Source organism: Primulina huaijiensis, chromosome 1 (genome assembly GCF_012295235.1).
Source record: "Primulina huaijiensis isolate GDHJ02 chromosome 1, ASM1229523v2, whole genome shotgun sequence".
Classification (NCBI taxonomy): Eukaryota; Viridiplantae; Streptophyta; class Magnoliopsida; order Lamiales; family Gesneriaceae; genus Primulina; species Primulina huaijiensis.
Window position 1 is genome coordinate 5,357,726 of NC_133306.1, and position 18,339 is coordinate 5,376,064.

Consider the following 18,339-nt stretch of genomic DNA (forward strand, 5'->3'; position numbering starts at 1 on the left):
CATGGATACAAAAAGTGAAGGATGGACAAGTTAATGATAATCTTTTACAAAAATTTCACTCGATTTCAATAGTGAGTTCGATTTAATGATAAAAAAACTCGGAGATAGTTCTAAGTAAAAATTACGGAAAATTGGTCTTCAGTCCCCAGCCGTCGATTTTTTTGTGTTAAGTCCCTGGGTACTTTTTTAGTATCACATTTCCACATGAAGTGTACCACATTTCCACATGAAGTGTACCATATTTTATATGACATAGTAGCACAATTTTGTAGGTAGAGAATGAATATAAAAAAATATTTTGATTTGGAATTTTTCATCAACTTTTCCTAAAAATTAGGGATAGATTGAACCCGCTCAAATATATATATATAAAAAAAGGTGATATCTTTTATGATCGAAAAAAAAAATTATATCTATTAAATTATTAAAGCGCAAGACGTCTGTATAAAGTTGCTCTTAGGGTACCCCACCTCCCCAAGAAAGAAGATTATAGCAGCCATAGATGAACTAGCTACTTGTTTGTTCATTAATAATTGCACTTAAAGAAAAGTGGAACATGTAATTTATTTATCGGAGGAAATGTGTTTGTAATCGTACACCTCTCTTTCTGCATTACTCACTTATTATCCTTCTGTTTTGTGTACCAAACACACCAGCTAATGGTGGGTTTTTGGCATCAAAACTTGCTTATTCAGACCCTGTTTCATGTAGTCTTGGTGCTGCCCCTACCAAGATACGCGAATTCGGAGCTGCTACGCTATAATTTCAGCAGCATTCCCACAACAAGTATAAAGCCAGCCGCTGCATCAGGCTGCAATCTGTTCCAGGGAAAATGGGTTTACGACCCTTCATATCCTCTCTTTCAGCCCTCCGGCTGCCCATTCATCGACCCGGAATTCGATTGCATCAAGTATGGCCGGCCCGATAAACTCTATCTCAAGTATTCTTGGTCACCAGACTCCTGCACCATGCCCAGGTACAAGCATTCAAAAATTCAACCAAAGGGAACGGCCAGACGAATTGTATAGAGAATATTTGGATCAGAGCTATCTGTTTTTGAAAATTTTATAGTCCACCACTCTTACCTCAGAAGCAGTGATATTAATTTTTTTGGATGTATATTACAGATTTAACGGGTTGGATTTGTTGAAGAGATGGAGTGGAAAGAAGATAATGTTTGTGGGGGATTCATTGAGTTTCAATCAGTGGATTTCTCTTGCTTGTATGATTCATGCATCAGTTCCCCATTCTGAGTTCAAAATCGTCAGACAGGAGTCGCTCTCTTCTGTGACCTTTCAGGTCAGTAAATTTTTTTTCATATTTTTACACCAGTTTATAGAAATATAAAAATGAATTTTAATTTCTTAGGTTAAATACTTGTGTCGGCATGCAATAATTAATGTTTCTTTTTTTGGGGATGAAAATAAGTAGCTAGGTAGATACATACTCGCTTCATTAATATTTTCTGATAGTCGCTACATCTGGTAAATTGAATTTAAGGCGAACTGAAGAATTACTAGGTGCATAGGTTTTAAAAATTTTATAGTTAAAGTTCATTAAATGTTATTATTATTATTATTTTATTATCTCTTATTATTTCTTTCGAACGTGGGATTTTGTTGATGTTATCTACATGAGTAGTGTCTTTATATGCTAAGTGGATAAATCATGGTCACTCGTTCAACTCAACACATGTGTCCTATACTAAGTGGATAGGACACTATCCATATGTATAGTATCTACCAAACCCGAAAGTGACTATTATAGTAACTACGTCGGTATGACCACTTATGAAAAAAACAACTCTTATTTTTAAGTAATTTACAATTTATTACATGTATATCCTAACTCACGTACAGCTTAAACGATTGAGAAAATCATCTACTCAATCTTTAATCGGTGAGAAAAATATTTATAATTAATTAATTTTTCACACGTACATTGCGCATGCCAACACTGATAGTGATAATAAAGAATGTGGCTTGTAGAATAACCAATTTTGATCTCTTGGTATGAATCTTACTTTTAAAACAAAATACGTTAACTCACTTGAATAAAATAAATTTCTAACGTCAACACTCTAATACTTTTTTTAATAATCTTACTATAATTGTCGAATATTGTCTGGACCAAATAAATTATACTATATAATTACTTTACTAAAATTCCTGAGAGTAGGTCTCTTGTGAGACGGTCTCACAAATCTTTATCTGTGAGACAGGTCAATCCTACCAATATTCACAAAAATATAGCATAAAAAGTAATCTTTTTTCATGGATGACTCAAATAAAAGATCTGTCTCACAAAATACTACCCATGAGACCGTCTCACACAAGTTTTTGTTAATTCCTGAAACCATTTTTATTCGCACCCAAATATATATACCCTGTTTAACCAAGTTTTTTTTAAAGATACCAACTTTTATTTATGATTAAGAAATAGTTGATAAATATAAAACCTACATTTGCAGGAATATGGAGTTACAATATTTCTTTTTCGGTCAACATACTTGGTAGATATAAAAAGAGAGAGTATTGGGAGAGTATTGAAGTTGGGTTCCATCGAACAAGGTGATGCATGGAAGGGCATGGATGTTCTCATATTCAATTCATGGCATTGGTGGACTCATAATGGAAGAGAGAAATCGTAAGATTTTATTCTAGTCCTCGAACTCGATATTTCATCTCAAATTTTACATTTTGTATCAGATGAGCTACATAATCATAAAACCTTGTTTCTATCACGCTTTTGTAGCTGGGATTATGTACAAGATGGTAGCACCATATCGAAAGACATGAACCGCCTGATTGCATTTTACATAGGGTTAACAACATGGGCTCGATGGATTAACCAAAATATCGATCCTAGCAAGACCAAAGTTTTCTTCCAAGGCGTTTCTCCTACCCACTTTCAGTATGTAATTTTCGCAGATTTCGTCCAATTCATGATCCTCCTCAACATATGCATCAAACAGAGTATTCACCAACATATTGATCAATTCACTTGACAGGTGTAATCGAGTACAAGAACCTTGGGCAGGGTCAACATATCCAGGAAGGAGGCTACCCGAGGCTGAAGTTGTTTACAGAGTACTAAGCAGGATTGTGAAACCAGTGTTCTTGTTGGATATCACTACTCTGTCTCAGTTGAGGAAAGATGCTCACCCATCAGCTTACGGTGGGTATCGTTCCGTGATAGATTGCAGCCACTGGTGTGTTCCTGGATTACCGGATACTTGGAACCAGTTGTTATATGCAACCCTGGTAATGTGAGGGTAAGCGAATATGGGACAGGCTTTTCTTGATTATTTTTTCTTCGGTTTTGAAGTTCATGTCGAGTGGGGTTATCTTGAAACAAGTTCTGTTTTAGTTTGTGATAGGAGAAAATAAAGTAGATCATGTTTCAATTGTAAAATTCATACTGATTGAACACATCATACTCAAGTATGTTTATATACTCACTTCAACTCAATGAATTGAGCTTGATTGCAAACTTCTTTAAAAAGTGAACTCCAATTCAAGAGCCATTTTCCAAGTTTCAAGCCAGCTAAAATGTTTAATTCAAAAAATGTAGAAAGAGTGACATTCAGGGATGGCAATGGGCTGGGGCGGAGGCGGGTTTGCCATTCCCATCCCATCCCCGAATTCCATCCCCATCTCCGCCCCCGCACCCGCTTTTCGGGTTCGGGATCAACTTCCCATCCCCACCCCTAATCCTGTTTCAAAAATATTAATATGGCAAGACGATGACGGATTCGGAGATTTTCTCAAACCAAAACTTATTATTATCTATTATTATTAGAGATAATATTAATATCAATATCAATAATATTATTATTATTAATATTTTAAAAAATAATATTATTATTATATTATTAATACTAATAATACTATTATTTATTTTATTATTGATATTATTTTCGGGGCGGGTTCGGGGATTTCGGGGATGGGGATAGTAATCTCATACCCATCTCGAACTACATCGAGAATTTAAAAAAATCTCCGAACCCAAACCCTAAAAAATCGGGGATCCCCATCCCCGTTTCGGGTTTTCCCCGCGGGGACCCAAACCCGTGGGGAAAATTGCCATCCCTAAGTGACATGAACGATATTCGGTTCGAGTTAATTGACCCATGCTTTAACAAAAACACGACTGTGTAGGACTTTATGTCAAACTGTCTGGACCAGACTGAAAGTGGGAAGCTCGATAAGTTAATAGGCTAGGTTGGTCCACGCTGGGTCGGACCGCTTCAGTTCCACCGGTACTTCTACTTGTCGCAGGTGGTTCACTGTTCAGTAGTTCAAGGGATATACATTTGAATCGGTAATGGGCTGCCAGGCAGCGTGGGATCTCAGGCTCGGACCCCGTGAACTGATCCTGTCCCCGGGTTCTTGAGCTGTAGAGTCATGGCCTGCCGAGCTGGCCCAACCCACTCAACAGCCAAGGGCTTGTGTAAGGTCGTGGCAACAAAAAAGAGAAAATCAAATAATAAATTCACATCACTTTCTTTAAAAAAATCTCTAATTATAAGAAAAGTTGTATCACAAATACAAGAGATGTCTATATTTCTTAGGCCACAATACAGCCCCAACTTTTACCCAAAAGTTGGATGTATTTTACATATTTCTAACCTAGCTACCAATCAATACTGGCATAGAGAGGACATGTAAAAACCCAATATACATAGTTTTTTTTTTTGGGAATTTTACCCATACAAACACTCTATAATTAGTAGCGGTAGATCTCTCCCTGAATTTTCTACAGGTAAAAAGAAGTTCCCAATCCATTATAGATCATATTTAAGTTAATACTCTCGTTTCAGACAAATATTTCGGTCTCTTTCCAACAAAAAGCAGGTAAGCACATAGCATATCTGATGGAGATTGCTTGAGGATTAGAAAGCTGCAGAGGAAGACCTGCAAACAAGTTTCGGCTGATGTTGATTATGGCACTGGACGTTGCACAATCGAGCTTTATCCCTCAATTCTTGAAATGTTTTCATAGTTTCCACATCAAACCCACCCGCAAACTAGGTTAGAAGAAGAAAATCAGAACACACAAACAAAAAAACAAGATTCAGGTCCAAAAGATTGTGAAATTTTATCACCTGGTGTACTCGAAATGCAAATTTGACACCTTGAACTATAAGCTCTTCTTCTTCAGGACCGCCACCACCACCAACTAATTCAAGCTCGGCTAGTACTCTATTCATGTACCTCATGGCCAATTTCACCGATGCCAATTTGATCTACAATGTATAAGGGTGATGGGTCACAGCACTACAAATACAAGTCCTTCGGTTTATATACCCACATTCCTTAAAAAGCTTTGCACCAAACTTTCTAAATAAGCTCAGGACATGGCAAATTAAAGGTTACTTTCACGTAGCACAATTTCCATCATTTGCCAATGTCAGTTTCTAGCTTTGTTTTGCAGACACAAATTTTCCTCAAAGTGCATGAAATCGGTGATCATTTTAAGAGACCAACACTATGCACAAAAAATTTATTCGGAAAACCCATATCAGAGAAAGAATAAAGAAACAGGAGAAGTTCTTTATTTCATAAAGGTTGTATGTCGAGGGTTTTATCACGGCTATTAACTTAACTTTCTTAGCTATATTTGTCAGGCCACGAGCTTTTCAAATCGGTTCAATAGAAGACCAAGATCACCATATACTAACACATCAGATTGTAAATTCAGCTAAAATGAAGTTACAAATCTTTCTACAGGGCACCGTTTTATCAGTATTTTGAGATTTTCAAAAGCAAACAGGGAAACAAATAAAATACATAAGAGCTAGAATCTACAAAGCTTACGTTAAATGCTTCAAATCACACATCATCGATAGAAATTACAATGATGTCTGTCTATCTTAGCATCTAAGAAAATGTAGACAAATTGACTTTAAAAAATCAATTTATGGGAAGAAAAAGTCAATTCCAAGAATAAAAATATTCCTGATGGGTTTCCTAGAACTTAAAAAAAATGTAAATCTAACACAGACCAATACACTTTTAAAAATCTGAAACATCACATGTGCGACCCGCGAATTGGGCATTGCAAAAATGAGGCAGATTCTTCTCTTACTTTAACTACTAGTGACATTATAGTATGACACTTGGCGCCTTGGGGATCATAATAAAACTATATGATCGATAAATTGTTCACTATTTAATTGATAGTTTAATAAGTTAAGTGTTACGGCATCTCTTTCCAAGATACCCCTCTATTTAGGGCAGGAAAAGTAACACATCAGAACAATTCAGCATCAATGACAAGAAAATTAGAGAAATGTCAGCATCATCATAACTAACATAAGCCAGCTCTCCATGCTAAGCAGGGTAATTTAATGATACTCAATGCTATCGTGTACTTAGAAGACTTGTGGATGCACCACACCTTTCTTGCAAGTTCGAATGAGTCAAACGCTGTAACAGCGACTTTTCGATAACTGTAGTAACAAAATGTAATTAATTTTTAATATGAAAACACTGAAGGTTTCTTCAGCAAGTCATGCTAAGCTAAGATTATTCATGGTAGTTTTGAGATAGGAGGAGAAGGGCAATGTGTTTTGTACATTTGCTGGTCAAATGGATGCCTCTCTTATTTGCTCCCAGACATCTACACCATTGGATAAGTGGAAGACCCGCCTCTAATGTTTATCGTAGGGATCAAACAGAGTGCATGTGCCACAACAAGCATAACTAGAAGCATCCAAATGACACTTAAGAAGAAAATTATGGTATGTGTATCCATCGCACAATTTTAGAAAATAAAAAATGATCAAATTCTCAACTCCGTCGAAGCCGGGGGGATTCGGAATCTCATGTAGGACCAAGTCTTCTACCGGTGTTCGCGGAATGACCTAAGTGAAACTTGGGCCCTCAATGTGCGTCTAGGTTTTTTGATAGGAAAGATGTACCTGAATTACGAAACCTGTATCCAGCATCCAATTTACTGGAATTTGAAACACTTTGTATCGTCTGGTGGCAGATTCCCTCACTCTTGAAAGATTATCAACACCGTGCTCCAATCTTCTCCAAAGCAAGTATTATAATTGGGGGAAAAAGGAATTTAGAATATCGATAATCATTTGAAAATGCACTAAAAAAATCAGAACTTTATAAAAAACTTCATACTTATCAAACAAGGACTGCATTTTCTTGAGAGCATGAAAACAAGGCTGTCTAGGAGCATCATGAAAAGACGAGGCTTCGGATTCCATCTTCTTTAAATCACAATAACCAAAAGCCGCTTCTCTCAGAGCATCAGCCTTCAGTTCGGGCCAATCAAAGTGCTTCAAAACTGCCCTTTCATCAACCTATATAACTCTCAAATTCATTTTACTATAATGTACTGAAAACTAAAATAAATGAATGAAATAAAACCCTTTCAGCTTACCAGGTAAGAGAGCTCATCATCAAGCCATTTAACAAACGGCACAACGTCTTCAATGTCAGCAAATGCTGCACATTCAACTTCTTTAATTAAGAACCTGATGAAATCTCCTTGTGTTTCTACATCCGTCTTAATCTGTATAAGAAAATCCAGAACCAGGTAACCATTAACAGATCGAATTCATTGCAGTATAGAACAAACGCGAACTATGTGGTTCAACGATTTGGTCAGCTATAGAAAGGGTATAATTTGTTCCAGACACGATCCCAATCCCATCGAATTCAACACTGTGAAAATATCAAACATGTCATAGAACTTTTCACTACAATTTAAGACTATTTTTCATAAATAATCATTGCAAAGTTACATGTAATTGCTGCACCAATCGTGATTCGAGTAACTTGAGTATACAAATTAGTTTTACAATAATGATGGTTATTTTAGCCAATTTCAGTAAAAAGTGGCACGGGCCTGATGCTCTAACAAACGGAGCTCTAACATTGAACCTGGGTAATATTACACTATGTTTACTCAAAGTTTATGAACAGTTATGTGGGCGTACCCTGTGGCTGACCAAAAGGCACACATGAAATTAAATCAGCCAGGCAAAAGTAGCGCAAGGGACGGGCAACATTAAATGACATAAATGCCCACATGGTTTCATTCAATTTACAACTTTCTGCTTTTCCAAGTTGGATTACGTATCGAGAACCTGTCTTATCGTGTAAGAAACACGTAAAAATTCCACGAAAAGGACATCAAGTGTACTAGAAAAAGACAAGGAAACAACGAGTCAGTGGTAATATCTGTAAATAAACAATCAAACCATGACCAAAACGGGAAAAAGTAGGAAACTTACCGCAAGCAAATGGGTAGACCGGTTCTCAATCTCTCCTATCATATCCTTCGTCGTAGCCCCCGCCGCCAACCCATCAGCGGGACCGCCTCCGGCATCCCGACGTGTGTTTGATTCCCTCCGCATCAGCGAGTGGTAAAACTCCACAACCTCTGGGATTCGCCTCACCTTCTCGGGTACCTTCTTCAGAATGGCAGGCGTAGGTGGAGGAGGTGGTGGCACAGTTTTGCAAAGAAGCGGGGGAGGCGAAGGAGCAGGAGGAGCTTTAATTTTCATTGGTGGAGGTGGAGGTGGAGGAATGTAGGATATCTCCGCCAATGCTCGGTCCGCTGAATCAGACACAGAACTGCAAGAAGGGGAAGAGACAGACGATGATATTGCTGAGGTGGACGTTGAAGATAAAGAAGACAAAAGCGCAGCGGATGGCCTCGGCGGTGGCTTAGGAACCCGCGGAGCACGAGATCTTGAACCTATTAATCTATCCGAAGTCTCAGAGATTTCCTCGGAGTTGCACCAAGAATGTCTTGGCATTTCGGTACTCTCCTCTACCACACCTGCAAATGCATCTTTCTTTACAATTTCAGTCTCAACATTCGCATGCATACTCATTCCGCTTTCGAAAAAATTGCCCAAGACATGATTTTGTGTCGTGCATTTTCTCAGAGACTTCACGGTTACACACGATTTGTAATTATTTGTTACATCATTAAGTTTCGTAGTGGTCGACGAAGACGAAGACGACGCCTCCTCTTGCTCTCGTTGGCTCTCTGCAACAGCTATCTTTATATCAGCTAGCTCAGCCTGCATGCATTTGATTTTATCCGTGTACTTGTGATTCTGTTTCGCAAGCTCCATGTGTAAAAACTCATTCTCGTCCCTTAGCCTCTCGTTTTCCGATTCCAAGCATTCGATCTTCGCTTTCGACCGTCCGATTTCCGAATCCTTACTCGAAATCTCGTTCTCAAGCACTGGAACAATGGCGACAGACTCCTTAAGCAGTTTGTGCTCCAATAGCTCTGTTCTCAAACGGGACTCTTTCTCTCGCAGCTCTTCGATGACGCGGAGAAGCTCGTCCACATCGGGTGGTCTGGGTTGGACTTGGGCGGAGGCACGTGGAAAATAAACACCGAAAGAGCGTGAGAACCCTGCGCCGCCCGGCACTGACCCTTTCTGAACTTGCTTGTTGTTAGCTGAACTTGGTTCCCATAACAATGGCGGTTTTTGCGACAAATCTGGTTTTGGCTTTGAGTTTGGTTGCAAACCCATCGCCACTTTCACTTTCCCAGCAACCATTACAGAGATTTCAAGGAAATTAGTCTGAGCTCTCCTTATCGTTCACCAAACCTTTTACTAAATAACTGGATGGAGAAGAAAAAGTCTACGGCGTACATGGGTCGCTCTCTCCTCTTTCACCTCTGTAATTAGAGTGTAGACTTTATAGAGAGGTCCGTGTTCTTTTGGTGAGCATTTGCGGGCTCAAGGCATCTCGAGGAACGGCCTTCCTTCGCGGATCCACTCTGATTAATTCATAATCTAATAATTTTTTCAATTTGTTTCAACGATTCGAGTGCTCGTCTTTATATTCATTTTATATTCATGTATGTATACTATTGCATAGATTTCATTTATGGCTTGTTTGTATAATTTTTTTAAATTTTTTTTAATTAACCATTTTGTATCTGAATAAAGATAATATTATAATAGTAAAACATAATAAATGATTGTACTATAGTATAAAATTATTATATTATATTTAAATGATATTATATCATAATTATAAAAATTAACGAAAAACAAAGTTATTATTTAAAATAATTAAATTAAAAGCTAAAAAATAAAACCAAAATATTTTTTTGTTTATGTTATACATATTTTTAATAGACAATAATAATAGATTCATGAATTGACATCATCATTATCATAACATATTTTAGTTAGTTGTGGAGTCGATTACATGGATATTAGTTCTCCAAACTAAGTTATTTTTCCACATGTCATCTCTTAAAACAAGATTTAAGATATCATCATTAACCAATTTTATCCAAAATTTCAATGGTCTATCATTTCTTCTTCTTCTTCCATCAATATGTCAATCTAAGATATGTCGGATTGGGGTCGTGTTTGATTTCCTCTTCACATGACAAAATCATGTTAGAAGTCTTTGTCTCATTTTGTCATCTATGGAGCTACACCTAAATAGCTCATAATTATTTCATTCTCAATTATATCCTCGCGTATTTTGTCACGCATTCATCTTAACATGCGCATCTCTGCTACCGTCATCTTATGCACATGTAGTCATGTAGTGGCCCAACACTACGAGTCATAAAGCATAAGTGGTTGAATGATAGTTTTATAAAATTTTTCTTTCAATCTCGCAGACATCTTTCTATCGCATAAGACTCCTGATATCATCCTCAATTTCATTCACCTTCTTTACGCATATGGTTTATATCATCTCTAATATCCTCCGTCTTTTAGACAAGAGATTTTAAATAGCGAAAAGATTCACACTTTGAGACTTCTCTACCGTTAATTTCAATCTAACAACTCGTTCGTCTAGATTAATGAACAAAGTTACAAGCTAAATATTTCATTTTTGAACAACTAATTCTAAAACCTTTACTCTCAAGAGTTTCGCGTCGTCTATCTAATTTTTTATTTACACCTTCTTTAGTTTCATCTATATTAAAAATATCATCTATAAACAAAATACATAAAGGTACATCATCCTAAATATGTCTCATTTGCTCAACCATAACCAAAGCAAAGAGGTAAGGGCTTAAAGCCGATCCTTGATGAAGTCCTTCTGCCATAGAAAATTCACATGACATCCCTCCAACAGACCTAACACTATTTACACCTCCATACATATCTTTAATGATCTTGATGTAGCATTGAAGCATATGCTTCTCTCTAAATACCCACCAAATTAATTCTCTTGGCACGCTATCATAGGCTTTCTCTAAGTCGATAAATATCATATTAGGCTTTTTTGTTGTTCTCTATATGTCTCTGTCGTTTGTCTAATAAAAAAAATAACTTTCATTGTAGACCTACTTTGCAAAAAACCAGATTGGTTATCTGATAAAGTAATGATACTCATAAGTCTCCGTTTTATCATTCACTTCCATAACTTCAATGTATGGCTCATAAGTTTAATCTCTTTATAATTTGAGCAGTCTTGTAGATGTCTTTTATTCTTATAAATTAATACTACAATACTATGTCTCCAAAATTCATGAATTGACATAACATTAAAAATTTAAGAGATTTATATACATATTTCCTTAGCATGATTAAAAAAAAAATTTGGAATATGAATGACATTTTTTTCTTACCGAGACATTTTAATTTGACTGTTCTGTTGTAGGTGAAATGAAATTTTATAGCTTTCAGAAGAAGGAAAATGTTACCTCTCTCCCTTTTGGATGTTATATTATTTTTGATAAAAATGGATCATTTCCAAGATAGGGATATAAATAAACATAAAAACTTTTGTCAGATCGTTTTAACGTCAATTTTTTGAGACAAATCTTCAATTTGATCAAACTTATGAAAAAATATAATTTTTTCATAATAAAGAAATAAATCTGTTATTGTTCCATGAACACTTGTTACTGACCAAAATTTGGATTTTTGACCGTGGAAATATCTATTTATTTTAGGACAAGAGGCCATAGGGTACGAATTTTTTAAGGAGAGAAAAGAAGTAAGTAAAATTTTGTTCTTTCTCTTTGGTTATATTTAGTCATATCCATTATTTCATGATATCTAGAGATTCAAATTACTCTCTGTGTAATTTGTCTTGTTCAGAAGAATCATTTGAAACATATATAATTTCTCTATACTCGTAACGAACAAAATATGAATAAGATTATATATGTAATTTATTTCAAGATCAACAATATATTTTATATATATATATATAGATATATATATATAATTTGTCACCTTTTTTTTAATGATAGACACCTGCTATCAATCAAAATATTTAAAATAACATATTGACACATTTTCCCAACATTATGTGAACTGGTTTTTATTAGCTTATTGTTTGCATCAACTATTTTGAATTAAAATAATTCTCATAGCAATAAAATTAAAAAGTTGAAGTTTCTTTACAACGGTCGCTTGATACTCAAGGCAAAGATCTTTTATTATTCTATACAACTTTTCCGGTTATATTCTTGAAGTCGAGGAGGGCAAATTGCTTGAAATTAATTTGGATTGGGGTCTAAAGTTATATATGATTTAAATTAATCCTTATATTTTATGTGAATTGTGAATTAGATCATATTATTACATGGGCATGATTCAATAATTTAACACAAAACACGATTCAATTTTCTGAGATGAATATCATATATGTCCCGATCCATGAAAAATCATAATTTTTTATGTAAACAATATTATTTTTCTTTGTACATATGAATCGGATCAACCCGTAAAACGTATATAAATCTGTGAAACCGTTTCATATATGTTTTACTCATAATTTAGTATTTTACAAAATCTTAAATAACAACGCGTATTAATTAACACTTGGAATTTTTTCATAAAATTTTGAGATAACAAGAAAATATTAATTTTTGCTAATATTGTACATCCATTCATGATCATTATCAATCAGAGATCGAAGTGGAACAAAAGAAGAAATGGACCCAATTTCTCAACGTTTCTCGAAGAGACTTTAAATCCATGTTGAACCTTATTTATTCAGTTATCGTGAGTTTATTATATCGATTTTTTCAACTATATTAGATCATCTTTTGAAAAAATAATAATCCGAAAGAGATTATTTACCTGTTATATGAAATGCTTGAGAAATGAGAAAAAATTCACCAACTTTTTTATGCACAAATTAATTAAAATTCAATTGCAAATTTTTTTTTTTATGGTTCGAACTATGTTCAATTTTTTTTAATTTTGTTTATGGTTGGAAAAAGGTTCAATTTATAGGTGAGGGGGGATGGAATTCTATTAAATATCATGGCTGATATATCACTTTCAAATGTAAGCAGCTAAGCAACTCGAATGTGACCATTAACTAATCCTTTACATCATACAATATTTGTATGTTTCTGTTTTTTATTTAAATCGAAAATAAAGGGAGAAAATAAATATAAATGACAAAAAATTAAAATTGATACGCTAAAAAAACTTTATTTTTGTTTCAATTTTTTACTCGAGCTTTATAACCTATCTTTTCTATTTTAGTTGGGAAAAAATGGCGCAGTCAATCTGACCGTCCAATAAAGAATAAGATGAGAGCAAAGCGCCAATTGCGCGTGAAGGGCATGCGGCTTACCCCTGATTCTAGGACAAAAGAAATGGAATTTGGCTCAAAATGTAATTTCGATATATAGAATTGGTTTGATTTGAATCTAACTCCATCATTTAGTTCAGATACAAACTATACTGTATCTACTGTGAGTTGTGTTGGGACATCGTGTTCTCGCACCCAAGACGCAGCGAAAGTTTAAAATTTTTTGCTTGGACGTCGTGTATTTAAAACTTTTATTCATAGGGCGTTTAAAATTATATTTTTGCGTTCTAAACGCTGGACTCCAAAGTATTCTGGATTTTACGCGGAAATAGCTCTTCTTGTAAATCCTTACGAATGACTCTTCAACCTTGATCACCTAATTAGGTCCACAATCGAAGAATGTTTTCCTTGCTTGATTTGTACTAGAAAATCCAAACGATTTTTGTGTTGAGACTGTGACCTCCGAATTTTCAAAACCCGGAGGCGGTGGCGTGACGATGGAAGACACAAGAGTGGCCGAAATTTCTTCTCAAAAATTGTTTGATATGGCCGAGACTTGTGTTTTCAAAAGTGGGAGGCTATTCTTAATTTTTTTTATTGATTCTTAATCAATAATTAACCAAATAATTATTGATTCTTAATCAATAACTAAGCAAATCTAATTTGCTATTTGGCCAAAATTTTCTTCCCACATTTTTGGTGATGGCCGTGACTTTCAAGGCAGAAAGGAAAGGGTTTTTCTCGTGTTTTGTGTGAAAAATTATTGTCATCAATTATGAGTTATAGTGATATATGTATAGAGGTTGACTCATAATCCTATTAGGAGTCCATCTCTTACAAGGACTCTAACAATTTCATTATATTTAAAACTCTCATATAATAAATATATAATGTATCTATTAACTTTTAATAATACATTATATAATAATACCATATACACATATTTTATATCACCATATAAAATATATACATGTATATGTACATTAAATTAAATAACTATTATTTAATTTATAAATTAACTCCTTGATTAATTTATTTCTAGACTCCTTTAGAACTTTTATGAGAATTCGTACATGTTAATAGTCACCACGACTAGCACCAATATTTAATTAGTAAATTCTAAATTCACTAAATAAAGATGTACCAAAAATACAAGTCTTGTTCATATAATGAAAATCGAAAATTTGGTAGATCAAAATTTTCACTTACCATAATGGGCAACTGTAGTTTTAGTGAACTTCTTCACAAAACAGGCAGTTCCACTCTCCTTCTTTATTCAGCAATCATGTTAACTTACATTTCTTCCATCATATGGAATCAACTCATAAACTCCTTTATAAGCTTCATGTTTGATCTCCATCAAACTATAGTCGCAAAATTTCAACTCCTTGAAATTTGAGTATCTCAACGGGAACATAGAATCCGACACTTGTGTGACCTTCAATGGTTCAAGGATATAGCTAGCCGTGGTTTCACATCTCCAAGTGATTCAGAATAACATTTATTTTTATTCGAGCTTACTCTAGTTAACCCCATTCTTTTCATCAACACCTTGATCAAGAATTTCAGAACTCATTTCTGATTGCGCCCATCGGATTATGATAAGATCGTCTAGTAGCATCACCCAATGATCCCCTAGGTATCATTGATAGTGCTTGCAAGAACCTTTAGTCACGGTTTGCGTACAGTACGGTCCCTTCAACACACATATCCCGATCGAATCCGCAACCATTAGTATATCGAGAGTTGCATATGAATTTTTATTTTTGAGTACCAATAGTGGCATTATATATACAATTAAGAAAACACCTTTCCCTAAAGCACATTTTTTGCTCTGACCAGAGACTCCTTGCACTATTAACTCATCAGATCACATAGGATATCTTCACCCATAAGCGAATCGTGAATCCCCGAATTTGCTCCAATGTATTTCGAAACTACATCCAACCTCGCCACCTGATGACTCTCAATAGAAGCAGTAAACGGATCAAAGTGCATGCAACATTGTTCCGGCCGGGTCAAATGACTAATGATGTACAACCATAACTGCGGACTATTCCACTCGATAAGTGAGAACTACTTGGATAGTCCGAAGGAGGGTTGTCCAGTGCATCATCATATGATCACTCATTTGTGTGAATGGACATCTCCATGTCCTTGTCAATGAAACACGACGTTTACATCACAGATGCTAGTGAAAATTTTTATGTGGCGTGCTATCAACAACTACATCCTTTCGGAGTTCAATTTGGTTCGGCATCATGTCACTACCTCGACTCTATGTTCTTTTCTCGAAAATTTGTGTGGATCATGTTGGCAAGAAAAGAAGTTAATAGGTGGGACCTATCAAAGAAAATATTAAAAACGTGGGCTGCACATCTGTTGAAATGAAATTTCGTGGAAATTTCAGAAGACGCGTTTTATACGCGTCTTCACACTGACAGGAGGCTCTATAAATAGAGCTCCCCCCTTCATTCTGAAATCATCCCTTCTTCGAGTTTTCTCTCATCTTATAGCATTCTATAATATTTGTGAGGTGTTTGTTCTCCTGTATTAAGAGAGTGTGTGATCTCTTTGGAAACACAGTGAGTGAGTTGTACACCACAAAATATTATAGTGGAAATTCTTTTCATCTTGCCCGTGGTTTTTACCCTAATAATTTTTAGGGGTTTTCCACGTAAATCTCGGTGTCCAATTTATTCTTTATTTTTGGGTTTTATTATCTCGAATTACCGCAAGTGGGACCAACAAGTGGTATCAGAGCCTTGGTTTAAAATTTCTTAAAATTCTGAGTATGCTCTGTGGTTGCAGCCTAGACTGATCTTCCACATCAGAAAAGATTTTTTGAGATTTTTTATTTAAGGCGGGATTATTTTGTCCAGTCTACTAAAATTGTTGTAGACATAATGGCGGGAAGGTACGAGATAGCAAAGTTCAACGGAAGCAATTTTATACTGTGAAAAATAAAGATACAAGCAGTTTTAAGAAAGGACAATTGCTTGGCGGCTATTGGAGATAGACCGTTGGAGATTACGGATGATGGAATGTGGAATGAGATGAATGACAACGCTGTTGCCAATTTACACTTGGCTATAGCAGACGAAGTATTGTCAAGTATCTCTGAGATAAAAACAGCAAAAGTTATCTGGGATACTCTGACAAAGATGTACGAGGTCAAGTCGCTACACAACATAATTTTCCTAAAGAGAAGGCTTTATACTCTTCGGATGACAGAATCCTCATCGATGACCGACCATATCAACACACTAAATACTCTATTTGCCCAACTCACTTCCATGGAGCATAAAATAGGGGAAAATGAACGTGCAGAGCTTCTACTTCAAAGTCTACCAGATTCATATGATCAACTTATCATCAACATTATCAACAATATTCTTATGGGCTTTCTAAGATTCGATGATGTCTTAATTGCGGTTCTCGATGAAGAAAGCCGGCGCAAGAATAAGGAAGATAGGTTGGTAACATCGAAGCAGGCAGAGGCTTTACCGATGATAAGAGGAAGATTTATGGAACGTGACTCCAGTGGGAGCCAAAGACGAGGTAGATCAAAGTCGAGAAGTAAGAAGAAAAATATTCACTGCTTTAAATGTGGCAGTAAAGGGCACTTCAAGAAAGAGTGTACGAGTATCGAGAAGAGTTTTCAAGGAAATGTGGCCAGTACTTCAGGCAGTGGTGAAATATTATTCAGTGAAACGACAACAGTTGCAGAAGGCAGACACAAATTTTGTGACACATGGATTATGGATTCAGGAGCGACGTGGCACATGACGTCTCGGAGAGAATGGTTTGACCATTATGAACCAGTCTCAGGATGATCTGTATTCATGGGAAATGATCATGCCTTGGAAATCGCTGGGGTCGGTACTATCAAAATTAAAATGTTTGATGGCATCATTCGCACCANGCAGAACTAGCTGTTGCATCAAATGGTTCAGTAGAAGAATTAACAGTGTTATGGCATAGAAAGCTCGGGCATATGTCAGAACGGGGGTTGAAAATTCTCTCAGAACGGAAGCTGCTACCGGGACTTACAAAAGTGTCACTACCCTTTTGTGAGCATTGTGTTACCAGTAAACAACACAGATTAAAGTTTGGCACTTCTACTGCCAAGAGCAAAAGCATATTGGAGCTGATTCATTCGGATGTTTGGCAAGCACCGGTTGTAACCCTAGGAGGAGCGAGATACTTTGTCTCGTTCATTGATAATTTCTCTAGGAGATTTTGGGTGTATCCAATCAAGAAGAAATCAGATGCTTTCCAGATCTTCAAAGATTTCAAAGCGCGGGTTGAACTTGATTCAGAAAAGAAAATCAAGTGTTTGAGGACTGACAATGGAGGAGAATATACCAGTGACGAGTTTGATGCATTTTGTCAACATGAGGGCATCAAAAGGCAGTTCACGACGGCTTACACACCTCAACAAAATGGAGTGGCGGAGCGGATGAACAGAACCTTGTTGGACAGAACAAGAGCTATGTTGAGGACTGCAGGTCTAAAAAAGTCATTTTGGGCGGAAGCAGTGAAAACCGCTTGTTATATTATCAATCATTCTCCTTCAGTGGCGATTAATCTGAAGACTCCGATGGAGATGTGGACCGGGAAGCCGACAGATTATTCTCATTTGCATACATTAGGAAGTCCGGTGTACGTTCTGTACAATGAGCAAGAAAGATCAAAGTTAGATTCGAAATCCAGAAAATGTATCTTCTTGGGTTATGCTGATGGAGTAAAGGGGTTTCACTTGTGGGATCCTACTGATCACAAGCTTGTCATCAGCAGGGATGTTATCTTC

At 36.0% G+C, this 18,339-nt stretch overlaps 2 protein-coding genes across 2 annotated transcripts; one reads left to right on the forward strand and one right to left on the reverse strand.

The window, feature by feature from the left end:
- Positions 1 to 501: 501 nt before the first annotated feature.
- On the forward strand, positions 502 to 3,490 carry LOC140985794 (protein trichome birefringence-like 38). The gene is made up of 5 exons (XM_073453764.1): positions 502 to 976; positions 1,128 to 1,299; positions 2,471 to 2,646; positions 2,755 to 2,913; positions 3,011 to 3,490. The coding sequence occupies exons 1-5, from the start codon at positions 660 to 662 to the stop codon at positions 3,270 to 3,272; spliced, it is 1,086 nt and encodes a 361-aa protein (XP_073309865.1). The 5' UTR covers positions 502 to 659; the 3' UTR covers positions 3,273 to 3,490.
- A 1,021-nt stretch (positions 3,491 to 4,511) lies between these two features.
- Positions 4,512 to 9,831, reverse strand: LOC140979644 (protein INCREASED PETAL GROWTH ANISOTROPY 1-like). Its single transcript, XM_073445149.1, has 6 exons — positions 8,261 to 9,831; positions 7,405 to 7,536; positions 7,143 to 7,324; positions 6,926 to 7,037; positions 5,108 to 5,248; positions 4,512 to 5,029 (listed from the first exon to the last, which is right to left on the reverse strand). The coding sequence occupies exons 1-6, from the start codon at positions 9,548 to 9,550 to the stop codon at positions 4,895 to 4,897; spliced, it is 1,992 nt and encodes a 663-aa protein (XP_073301250.1). The 5' UTR covers positions 9,551 to 9,831; the 3' UTR covers positions 4,512 to 4,894.
- Positions 9,832 to 18,339: the final 8,508 nt, after the last annotated feature.